This window comes from Anomaloglossus baeobatrachus, chromosome 3, assembly GCF_048569485.1.
Source record: "Anomaloglossus baeobatrachus isolate aAnoBae1 chromosome 3, aAnoBae1.hap1, whole genome shotgun sequence".
NCBI classification, from domain to species: Eukaryota; Metazoa; Chordata; class Amphibia; order Anura; family Aromobatidae; genus Anomaloglossus; species Anomaloglossus baeobatrachus.
The window spans coordinates 96200989-96218147 of record NC_134355.1 but is presented as its reverse complement, the minus strand read 5'-3'; the positions used below and the strand labels follow the sequence as shown (position 1 = coordinate 96218147).

The window sequence follows — 17159 nt, the reverse complement described above, 5'->3', positions numbered from 1 at the left end:
ATCTCTGTAGTACTAAAGCTGCTTTCACATTTTGTTTTTACCTCCGTTTAGTGGTCCCGTCGGAGCTTCCGTCGGAACACCCCCACAAGATGTGTTTCGGACGCATGCGCCAATGGTGCCATTGACTATAATGGCGCAGACAGAGTCAGCCTGTGCTGTGTCTTGCCCCATTTTCGGGCATATACGCTTTCTGCAGGTGGAAACCCAGATGTAGCAGACTACGTTCGGGTGTCCGCCTGCAGAAAATGTATATGCCCGAAAATGATGCAAGACAGAGCACACGCTGACTCCGTCTGCTCCATTTTAGTCAATGGCCCCATCAGCGCATGCGTCCGAAACATGTTTTGTAGTAGGGAGGTTCTAACGGATGCCCCGACAACCAGTGAACGTAGGTAAAAACGCAATATGAAAGTGGCCTAAGGGTACGTGTCCACAATGAGAACCCGCTACGTCCCGGACGCAGTGGGTCCTGACCTGCAAAGTCACAAGTCTCCTCCGAACAGGTCAGTCTTTGCTGTGGGCCGCACATGCACAGTAGGCAAGTGATTTCTAAAAATCGCACTCACTGTGTTTGTACTGCACATCACAGCACAGAATTTTGGATGCAACTGAAGCATGATGCTTCCAAAACACTGTGAACACTGATAGTGTCAGTGACTTGTGACTGTGATAAATTCACAATGTTTGTGTAAAATAAGCCTTAGGCCGCTTTCACATTGTGTCCCTGTCCCAGTTTAGTGGTCCTGTCAGGGCTTCCGTCCAAACCCCAGCAAAACAGGTTTTGGACGTATGGGCTGACGCGGCCATTGACTATAATGGTGCAGACAGAGTCACCATGTGCAGGAGTATACGCTTACTGGAGGCAGACACCAAGACACAGTATATATGTCTGGGTGTCCGCCTCCAAAATGCGTGTACTGCTGAAAATGGTGCACGACAGAGCACACGGTTACTCCGTCTGCACCATTATAGTCAATGGCCTCGTTCGGAACCCGTTTTGCTGGGGTTTCGGACAGCAGTCCCAACAGGACCACTAAACGGGAAGAGGAGCGCAGTGTAAAAGTGGCCTTAGTGTTTGCTCATATCTGCATATAACAAAAATCATATTCCATATGTCACATGAGTGCTATGCGAGTGTGTGACGTTTTTCTCGCCTACCATCCATATGACATGCGTTATTTTTCTCAGCAGCTATTTTTCAACAATAATTTACAGAACCATGTACATTGTTCTATGCTACAGAATAGTAATGTTTCTGTAAATAAAACAGACGGCATACGGATAGTCTGTGTAACTTCCATTTTTTCTTGCACCGCTGACTTGCATTGGCGAGTCTTGGCCATTGTACATCACCATATGTATCACGCTGCGATTTTTTTTCCTCAACCTGAATACAGCTAAGGAAAAAAACAATCACAGATCAGCACTGCATCATTGGTGCAAGTGCAATCCGATTTTTTTCAATCGGATTGCACTTGGCATATTTATATGAAGATGTGAGCGAACCATGTGTACATAGTGCATTTTTATTGCGGTTTTCGAGTGCAGTCTTGTCACAAAACTGCATGCAAATCCCTATGCTAGCAAAGGCAATGAGGATCCTGAAGTTTTGTGTACATGTCGCTTTTTTTTCCCTTGCAGATTTGGTGCAGAAATAAATCTGCTGCATGTAAATACTTTCATCTGTTTTGCAGAGTTTTTTTCCACCCCAGAATGCATAGGAAACTCATGTACTGAAACGCACTTAAAATGCAGCAATTTTTCCTGCCAATAGATGCAGATTTGGTGCAGAAATATCTGCAACCAAATACTCAGTGTGCGCACATAGCCTAAAGGGTGCTTTACACGCTGTGACATCGCTAGCCGATGCTAGTGACTCGCCCACCCCAGGGCTGTGGGACACCCGGTGCCGGGCCGGACTAGTCCGGTGGTAGTCAGTGGTGGCTGGGCCCGGCTCCGTGGCCCTGGTGGGTGTCAGTAAAATATGTGGCTTGCTTGTTAATGGTTGTGTTCGTGACGCCACCTGTGGTATGCGGCTAATAAGCCGCCGCTGCTGTGTGAGGCCACCGGGATGATGTGATGGCAGCTATGGTGGTACTGCTCCCCACAGGTGGAGCAATGCCCGGGGCACTGTTGGTGCTTGTAAATGTCTATGCAGATGAAATAACTGAGGCAACTTCAAGGGTGCAGTTCCAGTTCTTTACTCACAGTTCTTGTCAGGGTAGCAGGACCCTTGGACTGCTGGAACCTCTGTCAGGGACCTCCGCCTTCTGGGTGATTCAGAGTGTGAAATCCGGTACCCTTCTCTTAGTGTCTCCTTCTCTGCTGTCTTCGCTAGCCTTGCCTTAGTTAAGATGGACCTGGCTTGGCCTCCACTACAGCCTCCAGGCTGGGGGGTCACCTGTCGGCTGAGTACCCCTTTTCTGAAGGTCTGCTATGGGTTCTGGCCCTGGGAGCTTACAACGTCCCTGGGCCTCGGTTTTTACTGTTTGGAGATTGTCTTTGCACTCCTCCAGTCTCTAGGGACCGTCCCCTGTCGCAGCTTAATCACTCCACCGATGTCAATGTGGACCAGGCCACCGCAGCCTGCAACTACTCGTAGCGCCTCTAGGCCCTCGGCTTCGGTACCCAACAAGGACTGCTCGTGGTACCTACAGGACTACCCGCGGCCCTGCGACCCTTTCTTTCCTTCTCTTCTTTCTCCTCCTTGCCTGCTTCCAGCAGGCCTCCTCCTCCCTCCTTTCTCTCGTTATTCTCCTTCAACTATGTAGTGTAGCGATCTCGTAGCGTGTAAAGCCCGCTTAAGGCATCATTCAGATGTTTTTTTCATGTATGTGTTTGGTCTGTGTATTATATAGACCACATGCCCGCTATAGTATATGGGGCTGTTCACATCTGTTTTGTTTTGCAGACCAAGATGTCTACACAAAAAATAAAATGTAAACATTAATGTTTTTTTTTTACTTGAATTGCAGAGATCAAATATTTCCACTCAAATCAACAAGTCCATGGAAAAAAATGGACAACATATGGATACCATCCGGGCTGTTCCCATTTTTTTTTTTTTCTGTTTAATTGGCAGCAGAAGCTTGAATTTTTGTAATTTTTTTTGCATACAAGAAAAATGGACGACAACAAAACAAATCGAACATCTGAATGAGGCCTAAGGGCGAGACTACTTGTGAAAAATCACATTGATATGTGGTTGTACATCAATTCTGAACAAATAAAAAACAAACAGGTAAAACAATCTGGTTGCTTGCATGTGGACTCATCTAAAGTGCTCAATCACAAAACTACATAGGAACAGTATTTTTTTTCATCTTTGTTAGGCTGGATTCACACAATGGTATGCCAACCTGAGTCAAGTGTCATGCAACTGTGATCCGATCTTGCGATCAGATCACAGCTGCAGAGGAGAGGGAAGGATTAATCTCCTAATCTCCTCTATTGTCAGCTGATGCGATTATCGCTCTGCACTTCGATGTCATCCAAGTACAGTCCAATGCTTCACTCGCACCCATAGACTTGTATGGGTGCAGGTGACACGGCTCTCACTGACAATCGCAACATGTTGCAACTTTTCGCTCATCCAGAATCTGGATGAGAAAAAAAACTGACCATCTGCTCACCCTCATTAAATAACATTGGTCAGAGTGCAACGCGAGATTTTCTCGCATTGCACTTGTCCGAGTCATATGCTCATGTGAGCGTCAGATGTCCCATCTTGTGACCCAAACTAATATATCCTTAGGAGGTGTTTAATTCAGATTGAGTGACACATGGTTTGGCCATTATTATGTATAAGAAATAAGTTGGATATACGGCTCCAACGAAGGAAAGTTCATATTCTAGTAATATTTCTGCACATATATATATATATATATTAATCACCTATATGTACTTTAGCAATGCAAAAATGAACAAAAGGATTTGTCTGGAATGCCAAAAGTGCCCCAGGCAGCTGCTCAACACATAAATGGCCACATAAATTCCTACCAGATCTTCATGAAAAAGGAAGCAGATTTTTCAAAAAAGGTTAAGAACGGTGTATAAACAAGCATGGTCCTACTCAGCGTCATATTTCCTCCTCTTAGTATTGTATGGCTTTTTCAGAAAAATGGTATCCATGTACTGGATATCCCCCTACTGCTGGCTGTGCATACAAATACTTATAGGACTGCAGTTAATCATTTTTTAATGTATGCTACGTGGTTATGTTTTGTGAGACCGTATAAAAAATATAGGCCTGATAGCCAAATACAAACCTGATCCATTGCATATGACATACAAATCAGCATTATAATCAGCTGACAATCCAAAATTTACCAGTAAGATGTGTGACCCAAGGTCAACTAGGTCCTGGAAAGGGAATAATGCATCACATGGTGCTGTCACCTAATACAAGATACTCAGCCAGTCAATAGATTGATTAGCAAAGCTGTCAGTGGAGTGGACAGTAATTTGGGTCATTTATAGCCTCAGGTAAAAATGACCTGATGGGTCCTATTGTCTGTGTGGGTTGGCAGTATGGCCTGTAGGCCGTTGCTGATGTCAGTCTCTGGGATTCTGGTCAACAGCTTAAGTTGGCCTTCCAAGATAACAATCAGCCGAAAAATCATTTGGCAGACCGCTATCTTTTCCGGCTTACCTATAAATATGGCCCTGCTTTAACACTAGAACTACTGAGGTAGTCATTTTTGCACCATGTATTTCTATATAGGTGTCACAAGTCCAGTAGTTCTAGTGTTAATATACTTTCAAATATGCTATGAAACTACAAGTACCAGCATACTCTGACACTTGATGGGTTTCTCAAGAAGCTGAAAGAGGCAAACGTATTCTCAACATTAATGGGTCCCCTAATGGACTGCGTTGCCTTTTCTGCCGTTTCCAGAAATTTGAAGGAATTCAATGGAAAGAGCAGCATTTGAGAATTCCCAGAGAGGTTTTCCATTACTTTTTCATTGATGGCCTATCCTTAGGATACGTCATAAACGTCTGATCGGCCAGAGTCTGACACCCAGCACCGCCGCTGATCAGCTGCTCTCAGTGGCGGCAGTAGGCGGTCAGAAATACTCAGTTCTGGAGCTGCCCCGTCAACTGATAGCGGCCATAGCTGGGTACTGCACATCTGTCTCCCATTGAAATCAATAGGAGGTGGATTATCAGTAACCAGCCGTGGCCACTATCAGTTAATGGAGCACTTCCAGCTGCTGCCACCGTGAACAGCTGATCGACGGGGATGCTGGGTGTCGGACCTCAGCCGATCAGACGTTGACCGTGCCTAAAGGATAGGCATCAATGGGCGGCACGGTGGCTCAGTGGTTAGCACTGCAGTCTTGCAGCGCTGGGGTCCTAGGTTTAAATCCCACCAAAGACACCATCTGCCAAGAGTTTGTATGTTCTCCCCGTGCTTGCGTGGGTTTCCTCCCACACTCCAAAGACATACAGATAGGATGGACGACAGAGTTGCCAATGTATGTAAAGCGCTGTGGAATTAACAGTGCTATATAAATGAATAAATATCTATATAATGTAAAAGTAGTGAACAACCTCTGAATGATAGAGACCAGCAATGTTTGCTAGGAGGTCTTGGATGATATGATTATTGACCAATTAATAAAAGATACACCTCTCTCATATATACGTATATGAATAGACACTTTCACTAATTTTATTTTCCTGTGGCATATAAATCACAAAGAACAGACAACAGTGCTTATGAAATAAGACCCCCACATCCTCCTGACGTGACTAGGCTGGAAGCACAGGACTTCCTTATCTTTCAGTGCAGGCCATTGCACCCTCCACATGTTTTCTGATTGTGTGTTAGATACAGATTTTCCTACCTTACTCATTCTTCCTCAAAATAACACAATCACATACAGCAATTTTGCACAATAGCGTGGTCCTATGCAGCCACGCCGTCACTACTAGCTCATCATTACCCATTTAATTCCTCCACTTGTAAGCTTAAGTAGAAGGGGCGGGGGGTCATTTAATTCAATCCTCAGCCATTGTATATGGGTGTCAAAGTCAATCAGGCAGTCACTGTCAGCAGTGGGAGATGACAGCATTCCCATCCTCACATTTAGTGGCACAGGCCCCTAGTGTTTGGGTTTTGTTTTTTTTAATGCTGTCAGTATGGCCCCCACTAAAGTAACCTGCAAATATACCATCTGATTTTCTTTTCTTCTGGATTCCAGACAGTGAAGCCCTGAAGGCATCAGATTTCTTAAATTTCCACTAGAGCTGGTTTGCATTAGTCCATTTGAACTTCCCCCACAAACTAGAGAAAGCTGCTGCAGAACCTCTCAAAAAAAATATAGCTTACATCCAGCATTTTATTGTCTAGCTTTCACGCAAAAGAGGCTCTGCAGCAGCTCGGACCACAGGAGGCGGCTGCAGTTTTTCCTCTGACCCCATCACCCTTGCTCAAATCCCCCAATTTTTCACTTACATTTGAAACATGACCTCATTGAGGAAAACGCCATCCACGAGCGCGACATATTCATCCAGCAGAGTCCCGTTTCCTTTGACCAAGGATCCAAAAGTCTTAATCTGTGGGGGGGGGGAAATAAAATCGTTAATCGAGGCATAGCTGCACATGGATCAGCGTGGAAAAAAAAGAGAGTACTGCTTACCCAGCTCACTAGAGGACTGCTCATGAAATTTCCCAGGAGTGGAGTAAATAGATCATTCTCCATTTTCTAAATAAAATATTTGGATAATCCTCCAGATATTAAATAAAGAAGCAATCCAGATGATATTCCTAATACAATAGTGTAATCCAGTGTCCGTGATGTAGTAATGCCATTTGGGTGAAGGCAAAAATTAAAAAAAAAGATGGAAAAGACAAAAAGAGGAAAAATGAAGAGGCAAAAAAATAAATAACGAGGCAAATCCAAAATAGGAAGCACTTGTAGAAATCTTCTAGGTCCAAATCTGAGATCCTCTAATAAATTAAATACATTTCACTATAATAGAAGCCCTGCTTCCCCTCCCTCCCTTCTCTGCAGAGGTGCAGAACTAGGGTCTGCATGCAGCACAAGTGGGAGGCATCATCTGGAGACTGGGAAGGGGGAGGAATAGGAGGGTGGAGAAATGGGAAAAAGGACTCCAGTCTTCAGCAGATCTGGAAGGAGGAAGAAAAAAAAAAAAAGGCAAAATACAAGCAAGGGCTGAAAAGCTCCTACATCCACCCCAAACTGTCTCTAGCTGGCAGCTTGTGACTCCTCCTCTATCACAGTGCCTTATCTCTCATGGCTGTGGCTGGCAGCAGAATTGGGGACTTTGAGCCAAATATTTTACATTCATATAAAACAAAGGATTTTTTTTTTTTTTGCTAGTCGGTTTTTTATTACAAGAGCTTTGCCCCTTTCTGCACCCCTCCCCTTTTCCTATCTGCTATTACAAAGTAGCGGATTTTACCAATTCAGTCTCTGCCCTATGGAAATACAATTCCCACCCTGTAGAATGCCATTCCGCCACCTAGGCACCTCTTCCCTATTATTTTACTTTATCCACTGCAGAGGGCAAACCCCTCCTCCAGCATAGCCGAATCATCCCCTCCATTATTGGTATGTGCAAGCTGTGCAACACATCTCATCAGGACAAGCGACTACAAAAATCCATTATTTCTAATTAGACTTTATGGCTATTTGTAAATATCTTACCTTTATATTTGGAATTGCTACAAAAGGGTAATTCTGTGCTGCTGCATAAAGCCTGGCACTATGCTGTGCAGAGGACCCCTATATATATTAGATTTGGATATGATGACATCACCTCCATTAATTGTCTACTATATAGGATTGCCCTTAGGTATTTCCTTTGTTATTTTCTTTTAATATATTTTTTTCCAGAATCCCCTAAAAGTGAGAAAAAGAGAGTGTAATGTAATTTCCATCTAGACAACCCTAAAATCTCACAGGACCATGTGCTAAAAAGGGAGGAGGGGAGTGGGAAAGATGTGTAAGTGCAGAAAACCTCTTACAGTGTTAGTAGCCCAGACAGGAAAAGCCTTTTTATATACCCCTCCCCCCAAAGATGATCCAGATCCCACCTCAGCCATACATTAACTCCTGACTGACCTTGTGCTGGCCCTGCAGACATACAGCACTCACTAATCTACCACTCTCTGCGTCATCTATATCCTGCACTATGCATTTATTCTAAGGAATGTTACTATAAAAGTATAAATATGACATTATTTTATTTTAAGAAAATATTGTTGTGTGTGTGTATATATATATATATATATATATATATATATATATATAAAATATATATATATGTATATATACAGTATATATGACACATTCTATAAAACTCACGTAGCTGGAGAACAGACACTAATGTATAGTATTCCTTTATTTTCTTGCCTTTAATATGATAAAATGTAATATGAAAAAAAGTGTTATGCTCATTATTATGTGTTTTGTGATATCGTGGCATCTGCCACTGAGACCTTAGTAGGTTGAGCAGATTTGTTTCGGGGTTTTTTTTCCAGCAACCATGCACATATCAGTTTCTTGGTATGGTAGGTACATACACCTGCTACTTTTAAGATGCTGTAACCTGGTCCTCTAGCCATTACCCGTCCTTACACCTGCCTATTTTTCCACACATAAAGAACTCCCTTCTCTTTCCTTGTCTATATACTGTATATACCACCACTTCAGCTTTGCTAGTGTGATAAGTTTATCAATGTTATTCACTTCATCTGTCAGTGTTTTAGGGTATATGCCATTAGGACATATACCATGGAGAAGTTCTGAATTTGCAGGGACACCATCAACAACAAGGACTTTGCATGCCTGTATATTCTCCCCATATATGTGTTGGTTTCCGCTGGGTGCTCCTGTTTCCTCTGGGTGCTCCTGTTTCCTCTGGGTGCTCCGGTTTCCTGTGAGTGATCTAGTATCCTCTGGGTGCTCCGATTTCCACTGGGTGCTCCGGTTTCCTGTGAGTGCTCTAGTATCCTCTGGGTGCTCCGATTTCCACTGGGTGCTCCGGTTTCCTGTGGGTGCTCCAGTATCCTCTGGGTGCTCCGATTTCCTCTGGGTGCTCCAGTATCCTCTGCGTGCTCCAGTATCCTCTGGTTGCTCCGGTTTCCTGTGGGTGCTCCAGTATCCTCTGGGTGCTCCGATTTCCTGTGAGTGCTCCAGTATCCTCTGGTTGCTACGATTTCCTCTGGGTGCTCCAGTTTCCTCTGGGTGCTCCATTTTCCTGTGGGTGCTCCAGTTTCCTTTGGGTGCTCCGATTTCCTCTGGGTGCTCCGGTTTCCTCTGGGTGCTCCGGTTTCCTCTGAGTGCTCCAGTTTCCCCTTTGCACTCCGGTTTCTTCCCACACTCCAAATCCATATCGATAAAGAATTTAGATTGTGAGCCCCAATGGGAACAGTGATGACGATGTCTCTAAAAACTGTGGAATATGATGGTGCTTCACATTCCAGTCTTTGTGTGTAAAATGTGAATCCACAGCATCTGTCAATTTACACTCAAGAATTTCTCCTCATTGTATTGATGAGATTTGGTAAAATCTCATCCACTATGCTGCTACTGTAATACGAAGTGGATATACCATCCAGAAAGTCTGCCGCATATATGCCTCATGTGCAGATAATCATAAATGGGCTGTCTGAGACATGTCACATGGAGTTTTGCACAAACGTTTTCAACTGACATGGTGGCAGTGGGCTCTGTTCAGATTGCAGATTCTGACACTCCACCCAATGGTTTCTCTGGTGTCTGGGATCAACACAGGCAGACGCAAGCGTCGACCTGCTGTGTTCTGATTCATACTCAGACTAGCAAGGGTTAATCTCTGCTAGTCTGCTTGCTCCTTTAATCACATGTTGTGGGGAGACTCATCACATCTACTCCCCTCTTATTTATGCTGGTTGAATTCTTCTACCCATGCCAGCTATAGTGTATTATTGGTCTTTGAGGTGTGGTGTCCTAGTTGTGCTTAAGTTGCGCTTATTACTTGGAGCAATTGTGAAATTTACCCCTGTTGTTTTGTACTTCTTTCCTGCTCTTTTTTTTTCCTCCTGAATCTGTTATTGTCTTTATCTTTGTGCGTGTGTGCAATGTGACATAGTTTTGGTTTTCCCTTGCCTGTCTTTATCTGTGGTTTTCAACACACTTCTGACCTGTCCCTCCCTGGGAGGAGGGGGAAGGGGAATCAGAACAGGACTGGTCAGAAGCAGGGCCAGGAAGGATACTCTCCATCATCAGGAGTATACCTGAGAGCATAGGGCCCTTTAGCTTGAGGGTCAGCCTAGGAGCCCCGGTTCCCCACTATCCCATAGTCATCGTCACATTATAGCTGGTCATACTTTATATTCCAGCATGGATCTAGTTGCTGCGCTATCGAGGCAATTGCAGATCTTGTCTCTCCAGGTGGTTGACTTAAAGTGGGAAGTACAGCAACAAGCTCAGTTCACCACACCAGCACAATCTGTTCTGCTTGCTGGATCATCCACACCCAAACTACCACTCCCATAAAGATTTTCAGGGGAGTGCACCCGGTTTGTTACCTTTAGCGAAGCATGTAAATTATTCTTCTGTCTACGTCCCCACTTATCTGGTAGTGAGGCACAGCAGGTGTGAATTGTGATATTGCTCTTGAGTGGGAACCCACAAGCATCGACTTTTTCTTTGTACCCTTGAGTCACTGGTACCTTTGTTGGTAGATGGTTTTTCTCAGCACTCGCGCTCATCTATGATGATCCAGACATATTATCTTTAGCCGAGTCTAAAATACGTTCACTGAAACAGGGGAATCAGCCAGCAGAGAATTATTGCGCCAAATTCTGGCGCTAGTCCATGGACATTCAGTGGAACGACCCTACGCTCAAAAGCCAGTTTTTCCAGGGTGTATCCAAAAGGATGAAAGAGGCGTTGGTAATGTATGAAACTCCTATTTCTCTTGAGTATGCCATGTCTCTAGTAATACGTATTGATCGCCATTTCCGGCATAGGTCTCATAAAACCAGACTCTCTGGGAGTGGGGCTAACGTACTGTACTGACACTACCTCCGGCCGGAGGCTTCACTCGAGCCGATGCAATTTGGAGGGACGATCCATGGGGGGAGAAACTCCTCTTCTAAAGAAGGAGGAGTTTGTTTTTACTGTAGCAAAAAGGGACACTTTGTCAGTACCTGCCCCTCCGTGCCCAAGGAAAAACGGCAGTCAGAAAACTTTTAGACCTAGGTAGGTTGGGGGATTCCAACCTGGGTCTAAATATTTCCGCAACTATTGTGTCTCAATGTTTAATACCCACAAGGGTTAAGGTTGGGGACCTAGATGTCTCTATTACGGTCCTTCTGACTTGTGGTTTAGGGGCAAACCTAATTGGTGAACAGTTTGCTCGTTTCTCTGGGTTACATGTAAAGGAGTCATCTAATCCGGTATAGATTTTTGCCATTGATTCATCAGCTCTTTCTTAGGGGGGTTTGATACTCCATATGGGGTACTCCATTCAGAGTTCTTAACTTGTCATTAAGGGCCTTCCTGCACAAATTGTATTAGGGCTCCCCTGGTTTGCATTACATAACCCCACTGTTGACTGGAAAACCCAAGACATAATTAAATAGAGCACGTATTGTAAAGAACGTTGTCTAGGAACTTGTATTTTATCAGTTACATCTAGTCTTCTGGATGCGCTCTCAGATTTTTGTGATGTATTTTCTGAGAAGGTTTGTCAGGAGTTGCTGCCGCATAGACCTTATGACTGCACCATAAAGTTGAGGCCAGGAGCAAAATTCCCCAAGTGCAGGCTGTATAACTTGTTGGACCGTGAGAGATTAGCTCTCAAGGAGTATATAACAGAGAGTGTGGCACATTAGGTCATCCTCATCTCGAGGATAAATTTTCATATAGTATAATAGGCCCCACATAGTCCTCCAAACAGTATAATGGGCCACACCTAGCCCTCCAAACAGTATAATGGGCCCCATATAATCCTCCAAACAGTATAATGGGCTCACATAGTTCTCCATATAGTATAATGGACCCCACATTACCTTACCTGTAGTATAATTGGCCTCACATTGCTTTCCATATAGTATAATGCACCCACCCATAGTCCTCCATATAGTATAATAGGCCCCACATTGCCTTCCATATAGTATAATGGACCTCCCATATTCCTCTTTATAGTAAAATGTACCTACGTAGTCCTCCATATAGAATAATGTGCCCCACATTGACTTCTGTAATACAATATAGTATAATGGGCCCTCATTGTACTCATTGATTTTAAAAATAAAAAAATACCTCTCCTAGTTCCCTGCTCCCTCCTCCCGTAGTAGCTGCATGTGTCACTGACTTCTTAAACGACCATGTAAAACGAAACAAGTGTTACTCAACAACGATGCAGCCTTTTGAAAGACTAACCCCTTCCATATGGATATGTATCTCAGAAGAAACAAAAATATCAAATGGACCTGGTATATTGTGATTCCTAAAGTACCAAAAGAGTGTCCTTCAATACATTTTTTTATATATATACATTTAACATAGATATCTGAAAGCTTTTTTTTCTTTCTTTCATTATAACAAGAACAATCAATAGACAAACAACTTTCCATAGAGGTAATGATGATAATGGTTTTCTCTGTTATTCACTACAGAATGGAGCATGTACCTTACCTGAAGGACAAGACAATGAAAGACAGAAAACAAGGTTGTCAGCATATAATATAGATGATTTACCAAATACACATTTCATCTATATGTCTCAGCCAGGTGCAGCATAAATAAAAGACAAAACTAAAGAAATGATTGGAGCAATTTGAATCTCCTTCATCACCTAAGATGTGCCGAGTTTCAGCTAGGCCCAGACCTAAAAGCAGATGCTCCCACGCCTCCGCCTCCAACCCTTATCCACCAGTGCACGTCACGGGAATTAAGAAGTAGCATAACTTTCCACCATAGCATTGGCCAGACATACAAGAGTAAAAAACCTGAAATTGCTGTGGCTAACCAATTTTTACAGTTTCATAATGACTAGGTGAGAGAGATTCAAGTTGTTAGCTTGGAGCAGTTTATATAGTAATATACGTTGGCGCAAGATGGTATTCTGCACCAGGTCTTCTAGACATGGAATTAATAAGTTGTCGACATATTAAAACATCTTTTTCCATTTTTCAGGTATGACCTCTTTTAGAGCTTGGATGCTGGATGGAAAGTGATGCTCAACTTGCTTCTTCAAAATTCCCCATAGGTGTTTGGATGGGTTCAGTTCAAGAGATACTTGGCCACTGAATCACTTTCACCCTCTTTTTCTTCTGAAAAGCAACAGTGGCCTAAAATGTATGGCATAAATGTAAGTTTTGAATCATTGTCATGTTAGAAAAATGCACGTCTACCAAAGGCACATAGTCACAATACCATCTTCTCTTTCACTATAGAGCAGTAAATGTATAATATCAATATACCATCAATAAAATGTACCCCCCGATACAAGCAGAACGCATGCAGCCCAACCTGGGGTGTATTTCATTTTTGCATCAACTAATTTAAGTAAAACTGACGATTTTGTTCTGAAAGTTATATTATCATTCTTACTTTCATGTGTTTGGGTTATAAACATGTTTTACGAAACTCAGTTCTGTGAAAATTTGAGAAATGATCTTGTATTCAGGGAGATAATGATTAAAATCTTACTTTTTATGGGGTGTGCACATTTATGCTGAGCACTGTATGACAGTGGGTGAAATAAACATTGAACATTTTACCGATTTTCTAAGTAAATATATTTCTAAAAGTGCTATTGACATGAATTTCTCACCAGACACCAGTAACAACTCATCTAATCCGCATAGGCAAAGAAATCAAGCTATATACAGTATGTCCATAAATTTAGTGATGTGTAATATAGAGAAATGACACAGGGAAAAAGTATTGAACATTCTTACTGAGATTTATTTAATACTTCGCACAAAAGCCTTTGTTGGTGATGACAGCTTCAAAAGTCCTCCTTTATGGAGAAACCAGTCGCATGCTTTGCTCAGGTATGATTTTGGTCCATTTTTCCACACATACAGTCTCCACATCTTGAAGGTTCTGTGGGCTTCTTCTATGAACTCTGAGCTTTAGTTCCTTCCATAAATTTTCTATTGGATTCAGGTCGGGTGATTGTTTGGGTCTTTATAGCAGGTTTACTTTCTTTCTCTGAAGCCAATTTAAAATTTCCTTGGCTGTGTGTTTGGGATCATTATCTGGCTGAAATATCCACCCTTGTTTCATCTTCATCATTCTGGTGGATGGCAGCAGATTTGTAGCAAAAATGTCTTGGTACAGTAGTCCATTCATCCTTCCTTCAATTAAATGAAGCTTGGCAATGTCGTATACTGAAAAAGAGCCCTGCACCATGATGTCCCCACCTCCACAGTTCTCTGTTGGTATGGTATTTTGAGGGTGATGTACAGCATCTTTTGACCTTCAAACATGGTGTGTATTATAGCATCCAAAGAGTTCAATTTTGGTCTCATCTGACCAAACTATATTCTCTCAATATTTAACAAGTTTATCTAAATGCTGTTGAGCAAACTTTAAATGTGCTTGAATGTGCTTTTTATTCAGCAATGATGATGAGCGTGCATACAAGCAATAGAGGTTGATTGCATTACTTATTGTTTTCTTTGAAACAATTGTACCTGCTGATTCCAGAACTTTCTGTTGCTCTTCACAGGTGGTCTTTCTGATAATTCTGTTCACTCCTCTGTGTCTAAATTATGATAAAATTATGTTCTTTCCACTTCAGGATTATGGCCCCAACAGTGATCGCTTGAACCTCCAGTAGGTTAGAAATTCTTCTGTACCAATGCTATCACTGTGTTTTGCAACAATAAGGTTGCAAAGGTCATGAGACAACTCACTGGTTTTACCCATCATGAGATGTTTGTTGTGTGGCACCGTGGTAATGAAACACCTTTTTATGGACCATCAGTTGAACCAGATAATATTATTTATCACTAGGTGGCAGGATTGCTTTCTAATTAGTGATAGATTTCAGCTGGTGTCATGACTTTCCATAGCTTTTTGAACCTATTTTTCTTCATGTGTTCAATACTTTTTCACTGCTTAATTTCTCAATTTTACACATAATTTTCATTCATGGACATCTATGGTTTGAGCTCTCTGCCTGGGAGGATTGAATGGGTTGTTACCAACATCAGGTGGGAAATTCTTGGCAATAGCACCATTAGAAATATACTTACTTACAAAACTGGTGACGTGTTCAATACATTTTTCCATATATATATATATATATATATATATATATATATACAGTACAGACCAAAAGTTTGGACACACCTTCTCATTCAAAGAGTTTTCTTTATTTTCATGACTCTGAAAATTGTAGATTCACATTGAAGGCATCAAAACTAGGAATTAACAAATTAACACATGTGGAATGAAATACTTAAAAAAGTGTGAAACAACTGAAAATATGTCTTATATTCTAGGTTCTTCAAAGTAGCCACCTTTTGCTTTGATTACTGATTTGCACACTCTTGGCATTCTCTTGATCAGCTTCAAGAGGTAGTCACCGTAAATGGTCTTCCAACAGTCTTGAAGGAGTTCCCAGAGATGCTTAGCACTTGTTGGCCCTTTTGCCTTCACGCTGCGATTCAGCTCACCCCAAACCATCTCGATTGGGTTCAGGTCTGGTGACTGTGGAGGCCAGGTCATCTGGTGTAGCATCCCATCACTCTCCTTCTTAGTCAAATAGCCCTTACACAGCCTGGAGGTGTGGTTGGGGTCATTGTCCTGTTGAAAAATAAATGATGGTCCAACTAAATGCAAACCGGATGGAATAGCATGCCGCTGCAAGATGCTGTTGTAGCCATGGTGGTTTAGTATGCCTTCAATTTTGAATAAATCCCCAACAGTATCACCAGCAAAGCACCCCCACACCATCACACCTCCTCCTCCATGCTTCACGGTGGGAACCAGGCATGAGTCCATCCGTTCACCTTTTCTACAAAGACACGGTGGTTGGATCCAAATATCTCAAATTTGGACTCATCAGACCAAAGCACGGATTTCCACTGGTCTAATGTCCATTCCTTGAGTTCTTTAGCCCAAACAAGTCTCTTCTGCTTGTTGCCTGTCCTTAGCAAGTGGTTTGCTAGCAGCTATTTTACCATGAAGGACTGCTGCACAAAGTCTCCTCTTAATAGTTGTTCTAGAGATGAGAAGGTGTGTCCAAACTTTTGGTCTGTACTGTATATATATATATATATATATATATATATATACACTTTTATATATATACTAGAAGGTGGCCTGATTCTACGCATCGGGTATTCTAGAATTTACGTATTGTGTAGTTAATGATTTATTTCATAGAATACATCCCAAATTGGGGTGCATAGCAAGGTGGAGGTCAACCACCGACCAATTCAATGAAGAAAAAACAAAAAGCCATTGAATTGGTCGGTGGTTGACCTCCACCTTGCTATGCACCCCAATTTGGGATGTATTCCATCTGTCTAGATTTTGGCGGTTGGTGACTGTTCACATTGAGTCATCAGGCCTTGTCCACAGGCTTTTTACTTCATGCAGCATTTGCTTGGACCTGTCCCGCCCACAGCCATGACTCAGTCATGGGTACGGGATTGAAATAGACCAGGTGAGTGCTGCTAAGAGCAGTTCTACTATTCATATGTGAGGCCGTATGGCACATTTTATAAAAATATTTTAGTGTAGGACTGCCTCAAATGAGATTTGCCGTGACGTGGCGAGGCAGCTCAAGAAATTGCAATTTTTTGCCAAAAATCTCAAAATTTTTATAAGTACAGTTTGGAATGTTTAGTGCTGAAGTGCACATTTGGTGCTGGCTTTTTGTTTTTTCTTCATATATATATAGATGTTGTTGTGTGTAGTTACCAAGTGTTTGTGTAGGGCGCTGTACATGTTCTGGGTGTTGTCTGGGTGTGGCGGGGGGTGAGAGCGGTGTTGTTTGTGTGTTGCGTTGTTTGTGGAGCGTTGTGTGTGTGTGTTGCGCGGTTTGTGTGGGTGTGCGGTGTGTGGGTGTGTTTTGGGTGGAGGTATGTTTTGTGCAATGTGTGTGTTGTGCGGTATGTGCGTATATTTGTGTGTGCCGCGGTGTTTGTGTGTTGGGTGTTGTGTGTGTGC

The 17159-nt window shown here is 42.5% G+C and overlaps 1 protein-coding gene across 8 annotated transcripts in view; it reads right to left on the bottom strand.

Annotated features, from left to right (window-relative positions):
• The window catches only part of CCDC88A (coiled-coil domain containing 88A), a 302568-nt gene extending 295373 nt beyond the window's left edge, over nt 1–7195 (bottom strand). For 7 of the 8 annotated variants that reach the window (XM_075339323.1, XM_075339325.1, XM_075339326.1 and 4 more), the window contains exons 1-2: nt 6648–7193; nt 6464–6564 (exon numbers count right to left, since the gene is read on the bottom strand). In XM_075339323.1, coding sequence (XP_075195438.1) covers nt 6464–6564; nt 6648–6710 — 164 coding nt within the window. In that variant the 5' untranslated portion in view covers nt 6711–7193. Of the gene's footprint in view, nt 1–6463; nt 6565–6647 lie in introns of all 8 variants that reach the window. The other variant, XM_075339320.1, reaches the window with a different exon arrangement.
• Nucleotides 7196–17159: the final 9964 nt, after the last annotated feature.